This window comes from Anser anser (assembly GCF_964211835.1).
Source record: "Anser anser genome assembly, chromosome: 1".
NCBI classification, from domain to species: Eukaryota; Metazoa; Chordata; class Aves; order Anseriformes; family Anatidae; genus Anser; species Anser anser.
Window position 1 is genome coordinate 154309390 of NC_139720.1, and position 23472 is coordinate 154332861.

At 37.6% G+C, this 23472-nt stretch overlaps 1 protein-coding gene across 12 annotated transcripts in view; it reads left to right on the forward strand.

The window, feature by feature from the left end:
* The window catches only part of FGF14 (fibroblast growth factor 14), a 415734-nt gene that overhangs the window by 384827 nt on the left and 7435 nt on the right, over positions 1–23472 (forward strand). For all 12 annotated transcript variants that reach the window (XM_083831570.1, XM_083831569.1, XM_083831571.1 and 9 more), the window contains one exon: positions 21399–21597. In XM_083831570.1, coding sequence (XP_083687696.1) covers positions 21399–21597 — 199 coding nt within the window. The remainder of the gene's footprint in view (positions 1–21398; positions 21598–23472) is intronic.

The window sequence follows — 23472 nt, forward strand, 5'->3', positions numbered from 1 at the left end:
AACCTGTCATCCACCAGGACCCCCAGGTGCTTCTCCACAGAAAAGGTCTCTTTGAACCCGAGTTATTCTGGGAGTCTATGATAACTGCTGCTGCAGCTGAACAAGCTCTAGCAAAGCTCCAGGCAGGCCAGAGCCAGGCAAGTCGCATGTCCCATGCCACTGGCCCAATGCACAATCAGTGGCTAGTTATAAGCAGTGAGGCCACCCTGCTCTGCCTCCACATCTAGAAATCATAGCTGGGATTTCCTCCCCCTCAAGACAAGAAGAGGAGAACTTGTTATTTCACTCATTCTCATAGCTGCTGTAATCTTGAAGGGCTGATTGGGAGATGATGTACCTTCATTGTTCTTCCTGCTCCGTGCAGCCCCTTCTGCTGCTAAACCCTTCCAACCAGGCAGCCCTTAGCAATATATGGCAATAAAATAATTCAACTCATCTCTCCCAAGGTTTTTCTCATAACCCCTCTGAAATATACTGAAAGGTGGGAGGTAGGGGATTGTTTACAACTTTTCTTTGCAAGTGTACAGAGCAGGAAATTTACCTCCATAGGGTTTAAACCTTGATCTCACACCAATTTCTCCTATAGGGAGATTAGGATTATTATTAGGATTTATCGTGCTCAGTTGTGTTCATTCTTGGTGCTGACTGCACTAATCTTTTTCTGTTAAAAAAGATTTGTGATGACAGAAGTTCACTTCTTGTTGGGTCCCTGATGTTTGTGTGCACTGAGTAGCTGTATTTCAGGCTGGCTCATAAAACTTTGCTTTGCCAAGAGATCGACACCAGTTCTTGTGAAGAATGGTGTGGGATTGTTCAATTGTCTACTCAACCTGCTTTAGGAATGAAACTATAGATGTGGGTTTGGGGCAAATAAAAGATCTGTGAATCTGCAAGTGAATGCATGGTTACAATGTTTTTGTTTCAGACCCAAGTGTCCTAACCTCATGATTGCAAAAAAGACTAGATTTTTTTTCTCCATATAATTTTAGAGAGACAAATGAAACCTATATAAGTTAATAAGGAGGTCAAGAAACAAAGGGCAGATATAAAAATGTCAATTATTTATAATTGGAATTTTAATATTATTCCATGATCATCTAGAGGCAGAGGTCATTACATTTTTGGTTTTGGATGCTCACATTTGAATGCAGTTTACTCAGTGAAACTTAAATTTACGTTTTACAGTTGAGTGCCATGTTTTGAGCTAGAAGTAGTAGGAAGTCTCTGATTAATATGTTATCTCTGACTGCCTTTTAATATCACTCATTGGTATATTTAACTGCTGAGGCATTCGAAATACAAGGAGAGTGTAGCTCAAGGGATCTGAAACACTTAATGCTACAACAGAAAAGAGTTTTGTGGGTTAGTTGGTTTAGTTACTACCTGTTCCACTTTAAGAGTTTGATATATCTTTTAACAAGTGCTTGAAAATCAGTTTCATGAAGTGGAACTTAGAATTAATGACTCCTTTTAGTTACTGCCTGGTGTCCTGTAGTTCTGGTCTCCTGGAGTAGCTCAAATATTTGGATTTGCGTCATAGTAAAATGTGTCCCAATCCAAAATCTCTCAGTGGGTTTTTAAGGAAGAAGCACAAGAAGCAAAGCAAATCCATTATCCACTGGAGGAAGAACCTTTCCTGACTCAGATTTCAGATGAGCTCAGAAAGGCAGGGCAGTGATGCTGAACATGTGTATCAGCAATATTCAGAGAAGTGAAAGGCAGAAAGGAGTGTTTAGCAAGGGATTGTATTTGAAGAGATACATAACATAGCAAGAAAGAAGGGGTCTGTACTTTGTCAGAGCAGACGTTGGAACATATTGACTTACTGCATCAGATGATAATGTGTATCTATAATAAATCAAATTTAAGATTTTTTGCTGTTGAAAAGATGGGTATCTGACTTTTGCCAAGAAAAAAAAAAAAGGATCAACTTGTAATATAAGGAAAATATAAACACAGAGTAAAATGCAAAATTAATAGACTGATATTCAAAGTGCTGATATTCAACAATTCAAGGTGCTTTTGTAAATTTTATCATTTGCTTTCTGGTTTTAGTGTAGCTGTAATCTCTTTATTTTTTTTAACAGTACAGCTGACCTCATTCCATTCACTGTCACTAACATCATATACAGCTAACTGACTTATAAAGAGTATGAATGCATTTGCCACTTTGGAATAAGCATCTCAGCTATGAAAGCATAGGAGTTTCTTTTCGATTATGCAAGGGAAAGAAATGTAACCCAATCTAGGCATTTTATTTTATATTACGTTTCAAATCTCTGGGTTATAAATCTATGTGTTTTGATAGTTTTCAATTGTGATTTTATCAATGGCAGAAACAGTTGAGGTCACCCCCATATCTGCTTACAGGAACCTGCACTGATAAATACCTGGAATACTTTATCTATCTTCAAATAGTTAAGATATTAATTATAGTTATGTATATGTTTTAGTTTCTGTATATGAGTGTCCCCCTAGTGTCAGGTACACTAATTAAGGCTATTAATATTTATAAGTGTTTACAGGTTGGGGCTTTGTTAAAGGCCGTGGCGAGTTTTTAAGAATGCTGTTTTATTCCATGTAAAATAAATATAACAAGTGCTACAAGTGCTCTCTATTCTTCACAAAGAAGAGCTATTCTGTAAGTAATGTGTCTGCAGCTTCTTTGCCTTAGAGAAATTAGAGAGTGCCCAGCAATAGCAATTCAATTCAGATGAGATTATCCATACTAGTAATTGAATGTTCCTGATTTTCATTTTAATAAAATAAATTATAGCTCATAACATTTTATGTTTCATTAAGTAATTTCATAAATGAGAGTCATAAATATTATATTTAGAAAATAAAACATTGATGATTATAAATTATGCAAGGATACTTTTACTCAGCTTTGAAATATGCTCTATTTTACTATTCTGCTCATTGGCTCTGAGGATTGACTCCTTGTAGAGGTTTAAGCAAGTCAGAAAAATGTTCATGACATTAGAATAGAGAAGATTATGCTAATATTGTAATTTTTGCATGTTATTTATCGTTTCATTTAAAAGCATGTAAAACAGAATATAATTAAAGAAGAATTCCTCCTGCTTTGTAATTTACTAGTTCTGTTGTCCTTTTGAAGCAGTGAATTATCAGTAAAGAAAAATATGTTTCATTAAATATGTGACAATTTATTTACTTTTAACTGTTTTATTTACTTTTAACTGTGTTGATACTTACAGAAGGTCTTTACCTTGAGCTATAAACAAGGAGTGACATATGAGCAAAAAATACTCCATGGGTATTAGAAAGATGTAAAACCACAATTGCTCGAGGACATGATTTTAGAAAAGAAATCTAATAAAAGCATAATAAAGAAATGGCTTAGATAATGAAAGCCTGTGTATCCACTGAGCTTCAGTGAAGGGAGAGAAATTTTATCATCATGTTCATAAACCAAGCTGTGACCCAGCCAAGAACAGTGTCCTTCACCCACTGACCCAGTTTGTGGGCTCCTTTAGAAGAATACAAAAATAAATCATAGAATCATAGAATATCCTGAGTTGGAAGGGACCCACAAGTGCCACTGAGTCCAACCCCTGGCTCCACACAGGACCACCCAAAAATTAGACCATGTGTCTGAGAGAGACATGCTTCTTAAACTCAATCCGGCTCAGTGCTGTGACCACTTCCCTGGGGAGCTTGTTCCAGTTGGGCTTGGGCCCAACCACCCTCTCAGTGAAGAATCTTTTCCTACAACCCAGACTGAACCTCCCCTCTTGCATCCTCATACTGTTCCCTTGAGTCCTATAGCTGGTCACAAGGGAGAAGAAATACATAATATTTAGCTTCCATCAGACCTTGCCTACTTATCTAGAAAGCTTAAGTCAAGTTTTACTGCTGTTATATACTATGGCAACTTCCAAACAGACCCCAAAATCTGGGGTCTGGACAGGCACCCTGTTGTGGTTTAACCCAGCCGGCAGCTAAACACCACACAGCCGTTCGCTCACCCTCCCCCCTCCCTCTCTGGGATGGGGGAGAGAAACGGGAAAGCGAAGCCTGTGAGTTGAGATAAAGACAATTTATTAAGACAGGAAAATAATAACAACAACAACAACAACAACAACAACAATAATAATAATAATGTGTAAGAAAACAAGTGATGCACAATGCAATTGCTCACCACCCGCTGACCGATGCCCAGCCTATTCCCGAGCAGCCGGCCCCCCCACCCCGGCCAGCCACCCCTATATATTGTTTAGCATGACATCAGATGGTATGGAATACCCCTTTGGCCAGTTTGGGTCAGCTGTCCTGGGTCTGTCCCCTCCCAGCTCCTGCTGCACCCCCAGCCTGCTCGCTGGCAGGACAGAGCGAGAAGCCGAAAAGTCCTTGGCCTGGTGTAAACACTGCTCTGCAACAATTAAAACATCAGCATGTTATCAGCGCTCTTCTCATCCTAATCCAAAACATAGCACCCTACCAGCTACTAGGAGGAAAATTAACTCTGTCCTAAATGAAACCAGGACACACCCCCAGAGGGTACCAGGGAAAGAAGCTGCATCCCCCCTGTCATCATGGCCAGCCACAGCCCATGTGCTTCCTGAACTAGGCTCCTCATCCCTCGCAGGAACCAGGCTGGTCCTAGAGAAATGATCTACTGGCAGTCTATAACAACCCCACACTGTGTTCTGCTTGTGGTTATGCTCAGGGCCTTACTTGACTTAGGGGCCTTCAAAGTCATTGCTTGGAAGCCTCTTAAAAAGTCCAGGGAAACTAGTGTAAATGAATCAGGCAAGACATATACTGTCACTATGTCACTATGTCACTATGTCACTATGTCACTATGTCACTATGTCACTATGTCACTACGTCACTACGTCACTTGGCCCTTCCCTTCCCTTCCCTTCCCTTCCCTTCCCTTCCCTTCCCTTCCCTTCCCTTCCCTTCCCTTCCCTTCCCTTCCCTTCCCTTCCCTTCCCTTCCCTTCCCTTCCCTTCCCTTCCCTTCCCTTCCCTTCCCTTCCCTTCCCTTCCCTTCCCTTCCCTTCCCTTCCCTTCCCTTCCCTTCCTTTCCCTCCCCCCCTTCCCTTCCCCTCCCCTCCCCTCCCCTCCCCTCCCCTCCCCTCCCCTCCCCTCCCCTCCCCTCCCCTCCCCTCCCCTCCCCTCCCTTCCCCTTCCCCTTCCCCTTCCCCTTCCCCTTCCCCTTCCCCTTCCCCTTCCCCTTCCCCTTCCCCTTCCCCTTCCCCTTCCCCTTCCCCTTCCCCTTCCCCTTCCCCTTCCCCTTCCCCTTCCGCTTCCCCTTCCCCTTCCCCTTCCCCTTCCCCTTCCCCTTCCCCTTCCTCTTCCCCTTCCCCTTCCCCTTCCCCTCCCCCTCCCCCTTCCCCTTCCCCTTTCCCCCTTCTTTATCAAGCTTCCCCTTGTTTGCTTTATCTTGCCTCACTGGTTTCCCCCAAAGGGTGATGAATGCTGGTGAGGCCGTGCTCACCCTGAATAAAGGCAATCTCTTTTAGGTGATCACTGGCATTTAGTTGTACACCCAGAGAGCCACGTCATATATTTACTGGTTGGTATTTGGTGGAGTCTCTGGCCAGAGGTAGCTGTGTAGTTGTTTCCTTAATCAATGAAAAAATTAGAGCTTAACTAAAGAGAACAACTCACCTTCAGTTTAAGAAGCAAATATATTTTTATTAGGCATGCAGAGATGAGTAATTAAAATGTTAATTTTTATCTCACAGTGAGGACCCAAAGTATTTTATATCAGTTTTCCAATCAGTGTAGTAATTCAAAATTTTATCTCTGCCTTGTAATCCAATGTAAATTAGATTCGAGTCAGGCTTGTTTAGCAGATATATGTGCTGAGACACCGGAGGACTCTTCGAAAAAAAGGTATGCCGACTGTGGGTGGTGCACAAGTCATGAGCCTCAGAAGTGTCAGGCAGGAGACAGACACTGTGTGGGTAGAGAAGGGATCTTTTTTTATATTATTTTTTTCTCAAATATTGCAATTCTCTGTTATTATTGATAGGAGCAAATAATGGAATACCTGTAATAACATTCTGGGTATAGTGATAGGTTAGAAAAATAAAGTAGAAGGCTTTATCCCCCTTTTCTTTTAAGTAAGAATCCATTTACTTAATTTCAGTTTCTAAAATAGCTTCATTGACATGAATTGATCCGTTGCGGTGGGAGCTGGACGGTGCTCCTCTGGGTGCATCATGAGCAAATGTACTGCTTGCTTGGAAGTTTCAAATAAGTTCAGAATCCTGCCTGTTCTTACAATCATGGGCTGCAAAACATCTATGGTGGCTTAACTGCCCTCTAAACACATTCTTTCTCTTCCCAGATCTTGCTATGTCCCCTTCATGGGTCTGGAGGTCCACAGCTTGGGGAGAAAACATTTTTTTTTACCTTTTTGGGCAAAGCAGGGAAATTTACATTACCTACTGTCCAGCTGGTCCCAGGTACTGTTTCTGATAAGAAAAATGCCAGTCTGTGTCACTAAATTTACAAGAAGCTCTAGAAACAAACCTGAATGTGTTGCAGGATATATTACAGGTGGAGAGGTCTCTATGAACAATATTTCAAAAAGCAGCAGAGCTGCCCCACCTGCACACATATGTGCAGCCAGCATGCAGCACAGCATCCCATCAGCATAAAACTTGGTGTGCGGGCCCAGGGCCCCATCCAGCCTGGCCTTGAACACCTCCAGAGATGGGGCATCCACAGCTTCTCTGTTCCAGAAAAAGGAAGGAAACAAGGCAGCATAACACCAAAAATAATTTGTAAAATCTTCCATTTATTGCAGTCAATGTTCCCTTTCTCTTATTTCTTCCTCCAAAAATCATTGGTTTTGCACATTTTAAAATGTAGCTGTGTTCTGTCCTTGCCTTAGCACTTGGAGATTATGGGCACAGCAAGCTTGTTGCATGTTCGGCCTTTATTCCACTGTGGAAACAGACACTTCTGCAGGCTTGCACCTTGTCATGAGGGACATGTCAGTACAGCAGAGGGCATGGATAGAGATGTGGTGGTCCAGACATCCCTCTGGGGCTGCTGCAAAGTAGCACAGATGAGATCAGCCGTGACACTCATTCAGTCTTACCAGCCGCTCAAGTCCCAGTGGAAAAGCAGACCTGAGTGGAGTTTATGTATCTAAACCTATGAGTTAAAGGCTACTGCAATATTCAATGTATTACAGCTACATACAGAAGAAACTTTTTAAAATACAAATGTATACAATTGATTTTTTTTTCATTCCCAATATCTTGTACAATATTTTATGTAGGAGAAAAAATATTTTTAAAGTATTGAATGACATCTCATGCTATCCTATTTCCTGCAAATGAAAAATGTATTTCAACTCTATCAAAAATATTTTTAAAATAGGAAAAATAATTCCTATTTTCTCCAGTCCATCTGTCTTTCCCTGTGGTGAAATATATTTTGGAATTATAGATGCTGGTTTTCTCTTTCAACCCCATGCCCTAGAGAAATGCAAATGCTTTGGTGAAAAATATTCTGCTAATCTAATGTCTTCTTTTCTGACTGCTTGTTCCAAAGCTGCTTGTTTTAACTTTCTTTTTGATGAAGTTATGTTTGAAAATCATGATTTGTAAGGAATTATGAGCAGCAAGAAAAAACTGCCTGTTGACTATACAAAAGCAACTGTATCGGGAATGTTAGGGTAAAAACAAAACAATACATCCATTTCTATTTATATATTTATACAATTGGAGGACAAAATTCAATTGTGATAAGTACTGAAAAAAAGACTCTTCTACACAGGCTTTACAGAAAACCAGGCTCTTGTATCTATCTAGACCAATGTGAAAGACAGACACTAAAAGAAAGATAATAAATAAAAGAAATAAAGAAATAAAGAAATAAAAGAAAATAAATTGCACTGAAATTTGGCTCTAAGCATAGATGCCTTATCTTCATGTTTGCTTAATTTTAAGAAATTGAAATCACTGAATGAATTTATTTGGTTTTAGTTGACTTTTGTAAAAAACATTGTGTCATTCACGAGAAAAACTATTCATTCGTCCATCCCTCATGCATGTTTGGTATTTCTTTGGTATAGGCCTGGTGCACTGTCCTGTACATCCAAGAGCTACATAAATGTATTTGAAATACGACTTCAATATCTAAACCAAACTGGATTATACAAAAATTATATGTAATCATTAAGGCAACCCTAAACGTTCATAAAGGTGGTACTGTTTAAGCATTGTTCAAACATTAAACAACAACAAAACACTAAAACATGTTGTTGTTTATTTCTGGTTGGATTATTCTGGTCCTAGGATGGTGTCATTTAGGCACAGAAGGATCATTCATATTCAGCACCCATTTGGCCTTTTGTCTCTAGACCGAGACTGAAAAATTTATAAATGTTCAATTCATGTGAAAATATACAGGGACTGAAATTCAGAAAGAATAATGGCCTGCCAGAATCTGAATTAGTTTAATGCAAAATAAATAAATAATATTTAAAAAACACCAGTTCCACAAACCCACAAAACCCTAGATCTTAGACTTGTCATGATGCAATGCAGAAGGCAAAGCACATACAATTCAGAAGAGAAGATGGAGCAGGGCAGAAATAATATTAAAATGAGACCATTCTATAGGTCTGTCAGTGAATGTATGAAAGGATACAAGTTCTATAAATTAATATTCTTCAGAACTTTTAAAAATATAATAGCAAGGAAGGAATTAACCCAGTCGCAAGAGGGACAATAGAGAAAGAAGTATCATGGCACCTTCTTGATTAGAGCCCTCCAAATCCTGGTTTTTATATTTTCAGTAGACTTACTCAAGTGAAGGAAGGGGGGGATTGTGCATAAAAATTATGGGAAAACAGCTTCCACCTTTCATAAAATGTTTTCAGGTCAATAACTGATAAAAATAATAATTAAAAAAAAAAAGAATTAAGAGCAGAACACATATACCATTTTTGTCTGTTCTAAGGACACATGCCACGCAGTGCCTTTGGGACACAGTGGGAAAAAATGGAAATCGGGATAAAACTGACAATAACAGAGTAGTATGTTTATAGCTCGAAAGATAAAAGTATAAGCAGTAAGTCAAATCTTTGCCCTGATTGAGAACACAGTAAACAGATACATTTTTCAGTGTATGTGGGCATGTTGTACAAGTTGTTGTACAAGTTGTACAACATGTTGTGACATTTTCAGGAAGAAAAAGTTCATATGACCTGTAACAATGTTTTTAATATGCTGTAGTTTTTATTATTGTGGGAGAAAGAGAAAATACAGTTCAAAAGGTTCTTGAAAGACTTAATGGAAATGGACAAGAAAAATGGAACTTCGATAAACAAGTATTAAAAATAAATAAATCATGATCTTGTAAGGCAGAATGTTACAAAAGTGTAGACAGTGCCTGACAATGTGACACTCAATAAACTAGTTTGCATATCTAGGAGAAGTAATTACAAGGAATGTTGCACTGGAGGAATTAAGGCACGGTCTAACGGTGGGACACCATTTGCTTTTCCTTGATGAGAATATATATACATATACTTAGGGCCAAGCTTCTAAGCTTCTCTCAGAATAACAAACCATTTTTTCTTCTGTTAGTTCTGGCCATAAGAAATAGTGCTTTGCTGTAGGCACATGCTAGAGCACAGGCTCACCACCCTGGCTAAGGAGAAAAAGAAACAACCCAAAAGCTCTTCAGGTAAAGCATAAGAAATTAGAAAAAAAAGGTGTAAAGGAAAGCTGTGAGAGCTATCAAGAGCCTCTGGTGTCTAAAGCACCAGGGTTTAAATGATAAATTCATGCTTGTAACCCACAGGTAAAAGAACAGTTCTCTGGGAAGCTGAAGAACTGTCCTCAGCTTTGGTGAAACAGGTAAAGAATTGCATTTCCAATGGACGTGGAAATCAACATACCTGATATTTTCATGCACATGCTTTATATATCAGCATGCTGTTTGTAAGACCTAAAACCAGTCTTTCCTTTGCATTCGGGAGTTTGCTCTTGCTTCTTACAGATGATGTAGTAGGGAACACCTTCGTTAGTGTATTGATTACATTTCTTCTGCCAGTTGAAGGTGGGTTAGAGATAGACTTACTCTATCAAGTAGGCCGTTGTTTTGACCCTGATCCTATGCCTCTAGTTCTTTTTACACACATGATTTAATAGTGATACATGTTTCCCAGCTCAGTTTGTCTTTGCAATTAGCCATTAAAGTCAATAGATAATGAATTTTTAATGTCATGTTGGCAAAGAGAATGATCTTCCACTTCTCAGGAACACAGGTGACATAAATGCATTTTCAAGCAGAAGTAAAGGCAACTATAGTCTTATATAAAACCACATTGTTTTCTTAGAAACATATTCACCACAGCTGAGCTTCTTTGCAAAAGCTGTAGCGTGTGTGGCATGTTATAATAAATTCTGTTGGAAAGCAATAGGATATAGAGGAGGGATACAAAATCGTATATAGGGAAGATTCAGAACTCCCATTAGTTTTGCAGATGCCAAAAAAAGTGTTTTGTTTTGTTTTCCCCATTTGCAGTCTACATTTCTCATATATAGATTAGAAGGGTTAAAAGTTAGATTTGTACATATCTTATTATTCATCACGATTGTTCATCAATAGATTAAAACTGCTCTAGGATCAATATGCTGTCATCCATGCAATATTAAGCTTTGACTTTCCACAGGACAATTATAGGAATATGCTATAAAATACAATGAAGTAGGTGGAGGCCTGAAAGCAAGGGGCTAAATGATTTTATTGGAAATTGTCAGATTTCTAACACCTTGAGCAAATAGTGACATTGATTATCACTCAGTTGCCAGCAGCTATTTATAAAAATATTGCTTTGTTTACTGTTGCTATGAATGCTATTTATTAATAGTATTTGCAAACTTTTTTTTTTAAATCTGCAATACATATTGCAACACTGAAGCAAATAAAAAGCCCTAATCCTTTGCTAGCACTCTGAATTTCATCCTTTTATGATTTTTGCCAGACATCTATATATTCACATTGTTCATAATCAACCTTCATAGTCTTGTTGCTAAAAGAGGAATTTTATCTGAGCATCAGGATGTATCTGTAATCATCCTGCTGTTACCCATCCATAAAAAAAACAAGCATCACTGCTGAGTGTGTGTTACAAGTTGCATATAATCATCTCCTATTTAATGAGATACATTACATTTCTTCTTTTTTAACATGTAATGATATACACAAAGCTGTCTAACTTGTTTATTTTCACCACTTCTGACTGGTTAACAGTGTGATGCCATTCCAGAAATATCTTTTAGTGGCTGACATTTTATTTCCCATTATTTGTTTAGTTAAAACAGGAGACAGAATGGATTTTATATTGTCTTTGGTATTGATTCACTGTGCATCTTTTGAAAGTTTGGGTCTGAATCTCTGTACTTGAATGTTCTTCTAAAAATGGATCCTTGAAGTAACAGTTGTGTAGATGCTATGAGAATTAAATAATAGCAGGAAAATATTTTTAGATTTCTGAATGAAGCATATGAAGTGAAAACACGTAAGTTTTTTTTTTTGAAATTACTATTTGCATGAGAGACATACATATAAATATTTTTAACAAATTGGATTGCAACATATTAGCAAGAAAATTAGGGATTTTATATGTAAAATAATTTAAAGATGGGCAACTTTTCTCCTATGTTACTTTTTCTTGACAGACATGGCACAGTGAAAGAAGCAAATAACAGTTCTTTTTCTCTTAAAATACATATTTTCTACATAACAAGAGTTAAGTAACAAACACCTGACAAAATGGTCTCTGTTCCCTTTGCCTCCCTGCCTTCAGTGGTCAGCTGTAGCTGGTTTGAGTCATGAAACTGAAAGAAGACTTAGCTAACGCATTTTCTTGGAGAATTGAATATATTTCTTACAGAATGGTTTTGCAACTCAGATTGAGGTTTCACTGGTCTTGTTTCTCACATTATCCTTATGGACATCCAGCATAAAAGAGCAAAAGGCTGACAAAGAGATATCAACAAGTTCAAATGATTGACCTAAGTTAATAGGCTTGTATTCATTCCAGTCCCTATCTTTTATAATAGTTGATTCTTTAAGTGGTTTAATTCATGCACTGAGAGATCATAGAAAGAAGACTGCAGGCAGAAAAACAAGCTCACAACTGTAAAGAAAAAAAAAAAAAGAAATTGAAAAAAGTACACTAAAGTAGGCCACTTCTTATAACCGGAGTGTTCTTGTGACTTTTTCTAGCTCCTCAGCTTGTAAATGACACCCATTTAAAAATTTCATAAATTCACACATCTTTTGGAAGGAACATGTAGAACTGAAAGAGTCTAAAGTATACCTTACAGAATACCTCAGAATTTTCCCATCTATTCATGTTTACTTTTGCATTTGTAGATAGTTACGGAGATATCATACTATTGTACTCAACGAGGTCTGCAAATACTATATAACAACAGTGTGTCTATGAAAATATACTGCCCCATTTGACATTGCATAATAGTAGCTAATTAATGCTAATATACCAGTCACACAGTGACAAAAACTGGAATCAGTTTTCTTTATCCAACATTACAGTGTATTGCAGGGGAGCAGAATTTCATTTATGATAACTGGTAAGAAACAATTATCCTCTGGGGTTTTTTTGGTACTTGGTCATTTCAATAACTATTTTGCATGTTTTCATAATGATTTATATTATTTGAGGTATTTTGAATACAGAAGATTGTCTACAGTGATAACTGTAAATGTCTGGATAAAATTGTGTCAAAAAATTCCACTGTCACTTGGAAAGGTTCAGTCTAAATCTGAGAGCAGTCTGTGCTACTCCTACATTATTTACCTGTGGATTGAACAGTGGATTGATTGGCAATGGATGAGAATTTCTTCCCTCACCCACTGTGGCTTGTTTCTACAGCTCTTTTGCTAAGTCCTTCTTTTCAGTGTCTTAATTTAGTGCTTTCCCATTTTTCCCTTGGCACTGGCCTTTTCTGGCTGAGAACCTGGTGCTGTCTACATGCTAATGAATCGTGGCTGTTCTGAGTGGAAGTGACTGGGAAAGATAGGCTGGTTTACTCATTTTCTTCTCTGGAACATCCCATAACAGTAGCAGAAGAAAGTATTCCCTACAATGCACACAATTTCTTCTAGTCATGCCTTGGGGTGTGTACCTGTCTTACTGATACTGGATTTCGTTAATCACAGGTGTGTACAGGAGATAAAAGATGTCTTTCTGTGTTGATACATCAAAGAGTTATAGCTGGTGTTTAATCTGAAACCTTAAAGCAGATTTTTACTGCAAATTTAAATTTTAAGGAAAACTAGGTGCTGAGGATTAGGTGGGGAAGAGATTATGCTCTGGGGGAAAGAAAGAATATATCATTTCACTGCTACAAGGATTCTGGCTGCATTTCCTTTAAAGCCGAGGATGCACTCAAGCCAGAAACTATAAATTTCTGTGGAATTTCAGAGTGGGACTGAAGCAAAAAAATAATGTCACCCCCCATTATATGTCTGTGGAGATTAAGGAGGATGTTACACTTGACCACATGCTACAATGTGTGATGGTTGTGGGTGGGCTGCAGCCCATTCTAAACCCATATTTAAAAATCTAGTTTATCACTAATATTTCTAAATTTAATTTTTAATTTTCAGGTGAGGCAACATTTTTTTATCAGTTCTCTTGATGTATTCTAGTTTTGGCATGTAAATGCTAAAAACACAGTTGTAAACATTAGGTACCTTTTCCAGGCCTCTTCCTCCAAACCTCCTTTTGCATATCTTTGAATTTAAACAACCTTGATTCACTTACTCTAATGTGAGAGTCATGATTCAGCTCTGCATTATGGGCTTCATTTCAAAAACATTAGTTCTCTTTTGCAGTCAAACTGTACAACATTAAATAACATATATCAGAAATACTTGCATCAAGGGAATTTTGTTCTATTCCATCCATGTCCTGCTGAGTTGATGACTCTGAAGTGTAGGTATCAATCAAAAGCACATAAATATCTCAGCACCGGTTGTGATATAATATTGTGTGTGGATGGGGAGAGAGAGAGAAGAGTTGTACAAGCCTCTGTAAGTAGTAATTTGGGATCACTCTTGAAGTTATTATTTAAAATACGCTTTTATCTGATGTTTAGCCTTGCAAATAGTAAGTTTATGGAAGAGATGAGTATGCGTACCACCTTCCATACAAGACATTATTGCCTGTGATCAATTATATTCTAATACAACCATCACTGCTGGTTGCAAGCAAAGCAACTTCTTTTTTTATGAAACAATGAAGTTTTTGTAATCCAAACTGCTTTATGTTCTGTTTCAATCTGGACAGAAAATGAAGCTAAATTCAGGTTGCAATCAATCGTCTTAAACACACCATCTTAAACACACAGAAACCTGTCCAAGATATTTTTTTTGCTAGTTTGTGTATGCTATGTGCCTTTTATTCTTGACCTTACTGTGAATCTCATGAATGTACATGAATAACAGAATTGCTACATTATTAATAATACCAGTCATATCACTGCTAATTAGAATGCCAGGTAAGTGCTAATATTTGCAAGAGCACTGATTCACATTTCCTTTTGCCTAAATTTAGTCAGAAGTTGGTTTTTATTGTTGTTTTTTTATCAGTTCTTAACCTGAAAATATTTTATAAGAAGTGGGAGCTGTTTTTCCATAATTTTTATGCACAATCCCTTCTTTCCTTCACATGAATGTCTTTTTTTTTTTTTTTTTTTGTACAAGCAGTGATATTCACATCATCATGTCTTTGAGAAGGTCCAAGATGAGAGACAAGAATTATAGCCAAAAGTTTTGGCTTTACATGCTGGCATCTTGACTGCACTCTCAATGATTCTTTAACCAGCAGGATCATTTCTGTTTCTTTTCTGCATGATATCAAGTCCTGTGTTTGTTTACTTATTTATTTAGGAATTCTATTAGGAATCTTCTGAAGAAAATAAATAACACTAGCTCTGAAAAGACAATGTTGGTGTTCTCTGACTGTTAAGAGTATATTAAGAAAAATTTCTGTCTTAAGAGCATGAAATATGTGTCACAGACTTCTGAGCATTTGCTGCTTTCATGGGGTGCCTGTAGGATTGGCAGGTTTAGCTATTACTGCTTTTTATTTTGAAACTTTGTTAGCAATGTTGCTGCAAAGTTCATAGTATGGCAGCTAGTCTCCTGCAGTCTTCCTCTTCCTTGGTATCTTACTCAGCCAGTTTGCATATAGAAAATTCTGCCGACTTTTCTTGTTCTTGTTACTATGTTTAAAAATGAAATCTATATTAGGGGATTTTAGGTACAGATCAGCAACATGTGTTCTGAATATACAGGGAAAGCTTTATCAGTTTCTCTTTTATCAAGACAGTGTCTAACCATATGTTGTTGGGTTTTCTGCCAATTGGAGAGGAACTCTTGGACAAGATGATTTTGAACTGTAACATTTTGGCCAGCTTAAGAATTGGAAAAAAATGGTGCTATGGATGGGAAGTCTTGAGTAGATCTTTTATTCTTTTATATAAACATTTGTCAAATAAGCATTCTGCAAGACAACAGCGTAACTAATCTAATTCAGTGTGCAGCAAGTCAGATAAATGTCTATTTAGGTATTTTTCAGTTCTCCTAAGCAGGTGAAGCCTCCATATCTCCCAAGTTTTGTTGCATGACAGTGCCTTTTACCCTTCTACAACACAGCAACTGCTGTCTGGGATCTCATCGTTCCACACCTCAATTACTCCAGTGTCCTCCCCTCCTGCACTGACAAATGCAGTACCACCCCCGCTGTTTCAGTTCGGAAGCCTGCCACAAAGTTCATTTTCCAGCTTCATTATTTTAACTGTATTTCTCTTCTCTGTTGAGTGCCTTCTCCTCATTAAACACAGACCGCTTCTCTTTAATTTTAAGGCCCTTCTTCATGAGTCATTTCCAACCTTATTATCCACTATCAAAATGTCGCTTCCTCCTTTTGGTTCCTGTGTTGCTAGCCTCTAACACCCTGAAAATACCTTTGTGCTTACTCTGTGCTGTTTTTCTCACCTTGCAGAAGTTTCCCATAAGCATCTGTAGAACTAGTGTTGTCTTTTCTCCAGCCTCTCTTTAGAACTCATTTGTCATCATTCCTAACAAAAATGTTTGATAACCAGCTACTAGCATGCTGAGATCATTGCTGGGGTGTTTTGTTTCTTTATACCTTCTATCACTCTGTATTTCAATGGTAAGGTGTTTGCATCAGGCAGACTCCGCTTGGTCTGTACTTCTAAAGCATCGATGCCCTGTTTCATCACCTGGACTTCAAAGTGCAAATAATAAATACAATTAAAACAGGATTAAAACTGGTATTGAGTTCTGAAACGGATCGGTAATCAGGTCTTTCTACTGTGCTTGATTAGACTGGCTGTTCCTCACCTGGCAGTCTCTTTGAGTTTGTCTTACTGGTGTGTTTTCTGCTTAGCACCATGGAGTAACTCGTTCAACCTGCAGCTGCACATTTGCTGCCTGGTGGGATGAGCGGGTCCCATTGTGCCCATCCCCCCGGGGAATCCACTGCCTCCTTATGTGCTGCTGGCTACAGTTCAAGAGGCTGACTGCTAGGTATATCACTTCTGTGAGCTGTAACTAGAATGATACCCTCATTTCCTATATTTCAATATACAGAACAAATCTAAAGAGGTTTGAAGGTTCAGGAGCAGATGGCAGGCAACTTTTGTAGCAGGCCCTGTCCATGGGTCTTCTTTCATGCCTTTCGACAACTGTGGTAGAGCCATGGCCTTATGTTATCCCTCATGGTGTGCAGTGAAAGGCTATATTTTGGACAGTCCTGCCAGTTCATTACTGGTTGACTTACTGAATACAGATATAGTTTAAAATTGCAGGAGGAGTTCATATAATTTTTAAACAATATCTAGAAGTTATATGGCTAGCTCATGCTTCTACTTTGCAATTCCATGGTTCACAACACAGGTGTCTTGTTCAGAGCTGCATAATTATTTCTTCTTTCTGAGTGCTGTAACAGAAAACTATATGGTTGTTTGTTTTTTTTAAGTGAAAAACAGTCGCTACAAATGACTATTGCAGTATTAAAGCTAGCTAAATTGAACAGATGAAATAGTCAAAGACTGGCAAGTGGAAGTTACACTGATAACTCATTCAAATATTTTTATTTACTCAACAATTCTGGGGACAGTAAAGCTTTCTGTACTTTGATTTTGAACTACAGCCCTTTGCTAGAGTGGCATCTTCTTGATTAGCATGGAGGTCTAGCTACATCTCATCAAACTGTACCCTCCAATTGACAGACATAAACATTACTTGGCAGGAATTCATCTCAATGGTCATCTGAATAGCCTCAGCAATCCCTGTTTTTTATCAACAGCATGGGTAACCTGAGCTCCTTTTTTCCAGCATTCCTAAGTTTGAGAGGTGGATAAAGTGGCTTTAAAAAAAAAAAAAAAAAGTATTTTGTTCTTAAATGAAAACAGATTCTGATGTCAGCACATGACTCCGTGAGCTAAGGCTCTGCTATCATGATGTAATACTACAATGAGGAGTTTTGGCAACACTGGTGGTAGCCCCAAAACTAAGGTCTCCTCAGTGGCAGAACTTCTTGATCCCAAGAGGGGAACTCACTACCTATGTGTTATGATACTTATGAGCTCTACAGCTACCAGGAGAATTATAATATCTCCAAATAAGACTCACACCAAGCAAAAGCTTAATGGGAAGCTAGCAAAAATATTCAAGTGACAATTCTTCCCTGCAAGGTGCAATTTAATACATCCTTCACTTCCATAGGACCCAGGAAGCTGTAACTGATTGCAGTTTACAGCCAAAGCCCTCTCCTGGGGTTTTGGAAATTGGCAGCTAGCATGTACTTTATTTTTCAAATGTTGCTTTGACAGAAGAAAACCACATTTTATGTAAGCCTACAGGTTAAATCTGAGTACTGACCTTGGAAAAGAAATCCTGAGCATAAGTTCTTGTTTGCAAGTCATGTCTGGTTTTGCAATTCATTGATTTTGTAATACAAAATGTAAAGATTGTCCTGTGATCAAAACCCAAAAAGTCATTCTTGCAGGGAAGATCTAAATGATTCATGTCACTCAGATACAGATTTAGATTCCTTCTGTCTGGATACAGATAGGCAGGTAGCCTAGGGGAGTGCTCTCATTGAGTTTTTCTTATAAAATGCCATCATACTGTTTTCCCTCTAACAGTGACTTCAAATAAAGTGGACTGTAGTTGATTTTTTTTATTATTTTTTTTAAAGAGAGTGCTGTTAGCCCATGATAGTCATTTTCTGAGAGTTCCTACTGGGTTGAGGCTTAGCTCTGCAGAGCTAGACTTGGCCTAGGAACATGCAAAAAGCATCATTTTAGGTGCCAGGGCTGCTTTACTGGAGAAAATATTTGTGCTAGCAGCTTTTTCAGCCACCTGAGATGGTGTCTGTGGCAAGGCTTTAGAAGTCAGAAATATTCAAACCAAGGGAGGAGCCCATTTCCGAAGTTGCTTCTGAAAGTTGCAGAGGAATTGGTGGCTGTATTTCAGTATAGTCATCATCAGGTGCTTAATTTTCACTCTTTCCACTTCACTGAAGCTATTAGCATCATGCTTTAATCTAGCGTATATTTAAGTGACTTTTTGATTGAGAGTTTATCCCAGGCAGAACTGCATCCTAATAGACTGGATGAATGCAAACCCTGTCCAAAACTGCTGTACTACCAGTTCATCTGGAGTAGTAGCTGCAATAATTTGGGGCAGAACACTGTCATTCAGCTTTGGTTCTTCCTTCAAATAAAAAAAAAATCATCAGACTATTACTTTGATTTTCATAACTATGGAATAGTAGTGATGCCAGTTTGTCCAGTCTATCACTATCAGCCTAAATCCAGGAGTATATAAGTATATAAGTAGCTGTACTGATACAATCCTTTTTTATTATTTTGTAAAGTAAAATACCTGAAGTCTCATATGCTGTGCAGTGCTAGAGACACTACAGTACATGCCAAATAATGGAGTTGAGCAAAGAGCTGGGTTTAATTCAAACGTGGGATATGGTTTTCACAGAATTTTAAGTGTCCTAATGGATATTGTTTGGGGAATAAATAAATAAATAAATAAATACTATTCACAGGCAGTCAACCAGTAAGGAGGAATAGAGAAGGACAAATAGCTTTTGTTTATAGCAAGAAGTGACTGTTGGCTAAGAAGTAGTGTTTATGGTAATTGAGCTTTTACAAGGAAATAAAATGTAGTGGGGAGCACAGGGGGTAGCTTTTGCAGCGAAGCAGGTAATGAGGAGATCTATGTAGGCAATTCCTGATTAGCATCTGCTGTTTCAACAGCTGAGGAACATGACTTGCATGTAAATACCTGTGCTAGGGTGTAGCAGGTAGTCTCTCCAGCATGCCACCCAGCCTTCTGGTTTTGAGTCTCCTTGAGCCCTACTGTGATTTGAAATCAGCAGAGGGGAAAGGAGAGTAGCAAAAACAGCAGCCGCCTTGGAACAGGGGGAGAAAAAAAAAAACGTGGCAAAAGAGAAGCTGCTGTTAAGAAATTTCCTCTCATGGGTTTTTGGTGCCTCTAGTACAGATTGTATTTGCATTTCTGCATATGTACATAAATACATCCGTGCACATAGGTGGTAAAGAAGTGGTGGTGCAAAAAGATGGCCATTGCACACATCAGAGAATATATCTTTCATTTTTAGGTGTTACCTATAGACCCTAAGTGTACTTGCTCACACAGTCAAAGCGACCTGTTTCAGGGCAGGTTCCCAGATTTTTTCTTGCCTGCTGCAGTAACTGCTTTTAGTGTGCTGTTGGAGAAAATACACTAGTTCTTTTTATTTGAAGCTAAAAGTTACTCCATAATTAAGAAAGCTTAATCACTTAAGACAGCTTTGCTTACAGGTGGTAACTTAAGCCATGACAATACAAATACTGTATACCCATAACATTAAAAGAAAACTTGTTTGTGCACGGACATTTAGTACAAATACAGAAGAGTACTTCCATCTCTGCTTTCCCATGTGGGGAAGTGTATCTTTAGGCACTTTGATTTCCAGAAAGGAAAATCATTAAGACAGAAACAGCTGTGAAATTCTTAAAACATATAGGCAGCTGATGTTGGGCTGCAGATCCTGAAAACATCTGCTGAGCTTTAACTGAGTATTGCAAGGAGCCAGTAGCAGAAAGAGAGAAGTAGAGAAAGAAAGAAAAGATACTGTGGTGGAGAAGAGAATATATATTATATTTCCAGAATTTTATTTCTTAAGAAAGATAACTGAAAGTAATATAAATAAATAAAAATAAGAAGAAAAAAAAAAAAGGGGGATTTAGGGCTAAGAACTTTGTGCTCTGGAGGCTTAGCAAACCGTCTTCCACTTTCCTACTTCCACCTTCTCCTTTTATGATGGGATTATTGTCCGCAACCTTCAACAGATATGACCAAAGACTGAAAATCAGTCTACATTCACACAGAATCCCATTTTCTCATGATAAAAAGTGTAAATTAAATTTAATGTACATTTAAATATGTAATTTTATTTGTTTATTAACTTGCTGTTTTGTGTGGGTTTTTTTGTTTCTTTTGTTGTGTCTTTTTTTTTTTTTCCCCCCTAAGGACCTTGGTAAACTGTCCCAATATATGTTTACATTCTTTATTTTACTATTGTTTTACTACTCGTTTTTATTTAAAGTTAAAAGAATATGGCTACTGGGTCTGGAAGTTAGTGCATAGGTTAATCTTAATAAAGAGTTCAGAACAACTGCTCTGTTACTGAACGTGACTTTTGGAAACACTAACAATATTGAGATGAATGCTGAGGATGTCAATAGGAATTGCATTTCTTTGTACATAAATCTGTACATGAAAATAGTGTTGTCCTGCAGTGTTACAGGCCCCAAGGCCTACTCTAGGAAATAATATATTTTATAATATGTTGGTAACATCAATTTTTAAGCATTAAATATTAGTTGTTGTAAACCATAGAGGGACTTTATTGCATTTATTACACCTGCTGAGTATGCTAAAACTGAACAATTGTTTTCTCATCAATGTTATTTTAGCACAGACTTTCTTAATCAAGAAAAACAAGGATATCCTTGCAGAAAAGCAAGAAAGAACTATACCTATATTTTAAATAGTGTTTTTATGTTTGTGCTGCTTCCTCTGTATTTGAAGATATACTATCCCTGTTGCACAAACAGGGAAAGAGAGGCATCCATGAGAGGTGAAATAACTTCACCTGGAGGTCATCTAGAGGAAAACAAATCTTGTGGTCTCAAAACAGAACCTTTTATAAGTCTTATATTAAACTAATCAAGAGATGTTCATGAGTTAACAAAACAGAAACAGCACTTCAGAGATATCATTTAACATTTACTTTTCCTCCCACAGGAACTTTTTACACCAGAGTGCAAATTCAAGGAGTCTGTTTTTGAAAATTATTATGTAATCTACTCGTCCATGCTCTACAGACAACAGGAGTCCGGAAGGGCCTGGTTCTTGGGGCTGAACAAGGAGGGGCAGGTCATGAAAGGAAATAGAGTAAAGAAAACAAAACCAGCAGCTCATTTTCTACCCAAGCCATTGGAAGGTGAGGTTCAGTCCATCACTGGCAGATCTTCCTATAAATCCCAAGAAAAGAAGAGGGAATGGTTTCTAAAATATCTTTTGCGAATGCGTGTGCCACACACAGGGGTCGCTCCAAGTGACAGTCGCCAAGATTCATGGAGCAGATTTGTGCTTTGGCATATTGATGCTAGAAAGGACAGGTCGAAAAACATTATTTCAAGGGATTAAGAGGTGATTTTGCAAGAAAAGAAATCTTTTGTGGAAGTGCTTTTTGCTGTCTTTAAAATATTCTCTTGCTAGCAGCAAAAATTCTTGAGAGTCTTGCAGTGAGATAATACTCTTTTCATTAATCAGAATGAATTATTGGATGTTGTAGGATAGTTGGGAGTTATAACTGGAATGGATGAAATGTCAGTATTTCAAGGTAAAAACCTTCTAATACAAAACACAAAGGTCTGTTTATAAAATAAATCATACCGTAATACTTTTGTTGACGATGTAAGGCACATAACTTGTGTAAGTTGGCCATTAAACAAAGGTAGAAGCAGATAAAAGTCTTACTGACCTTACCCACTAAAATGGTGTCACACATTCCTTGGAAAACTCATTCACTTATATCTTGGAAATAGAATTTATGATCAATCCTATTTATTCGTGTCCTGTCCTGGCAGCACTTCAAATTTCACTGAGATCATTGCTACACACAGCCTCAGTCATTCTGAAAATTATTTCATTACTTAACATCTTAAAACACACACAAGTAATGCTTTAGTCAGCAGTCTCATTTCTTTCTTTTAACATTTTAACTGAAAGTTTTGATTAATGGATCAGTTTGTTAAATGTTTTAGATTCTTTATGATGAAACTCTGAACAATCCTATGTTTTAAATTCATCTTTGAACTCAGGCTGATGCCTTTGTGTTTCCCTTGTTTTGCAAGTTTTATATATTTCCATAAGCTTTCTATTCTATTGACATTTTATAAGTCAACCTCTGTAAATTATAAGAACTGTAGGGGGAGATCCCAGTGCATTTTTAAAAGTAACATCCATTCCTATGGATTAGGAAAGAAACAATTTTTTTCGTAAATGTTTGGATGGTCAGATGCTTCCAAAATAGCCCAGGCAAGGCATAGAAATATATATATATATATATTTATTTATTTTTTACATTGCCCACGACAGTTATTAAATATTACAGCTCTTCTATGTTATTCCTTAGTTTATAGTTTCATCTCATATTATTTGACTTAATATTTTTTGTAGGTCACAGTGTTACTTCATCAAGCTCTTTAATTAACCAGAAAACTGTCCTAAACACAGCTGTGGGGGCTCGCCTTGAAGACAATCATATCCAGACTTATGTACTCTAGAGAAAACATTTAATTTCAGACTTTCAGAAGCCATAAAAGGATTTAGATTATGGCACTGGAAATGTTAGAACAAGTATTTGATTAGTTATCAAATTTCATATTTATTATGAAACCCCACACCACCGAAGATTAAGGCCCATACTTTGATGCTCCTGCCTCCTACTCTAATTAGCCAAGGAATTAAGGGATTGTGCTCTCTATAGCAGCACACATCCAGCCCCCAAATCATAGTGTGATGATTAATTCCTTTGACTGCTTTGATATGTCTTTTAACACTGCTCTGGTATATTATAAATAAATACTACTGAACTTAGGTGTAAGTGGAAATATTACCTGATTCACTGACATGGAAAAATAAAGTGAATGATCCAAGAGCATTAATCATTAAGGCAGCTTAATGCTGGAACTGTGTAATTGAACACATGTATTTTCCTCAAAGGATTTGAAGTGGTTAGATAGGGACTGAAGCCCAGAGGCAAAGTTTTAATTCATCTAAGAATTCTGTTAATAGTTAATTTGGAGTTTTC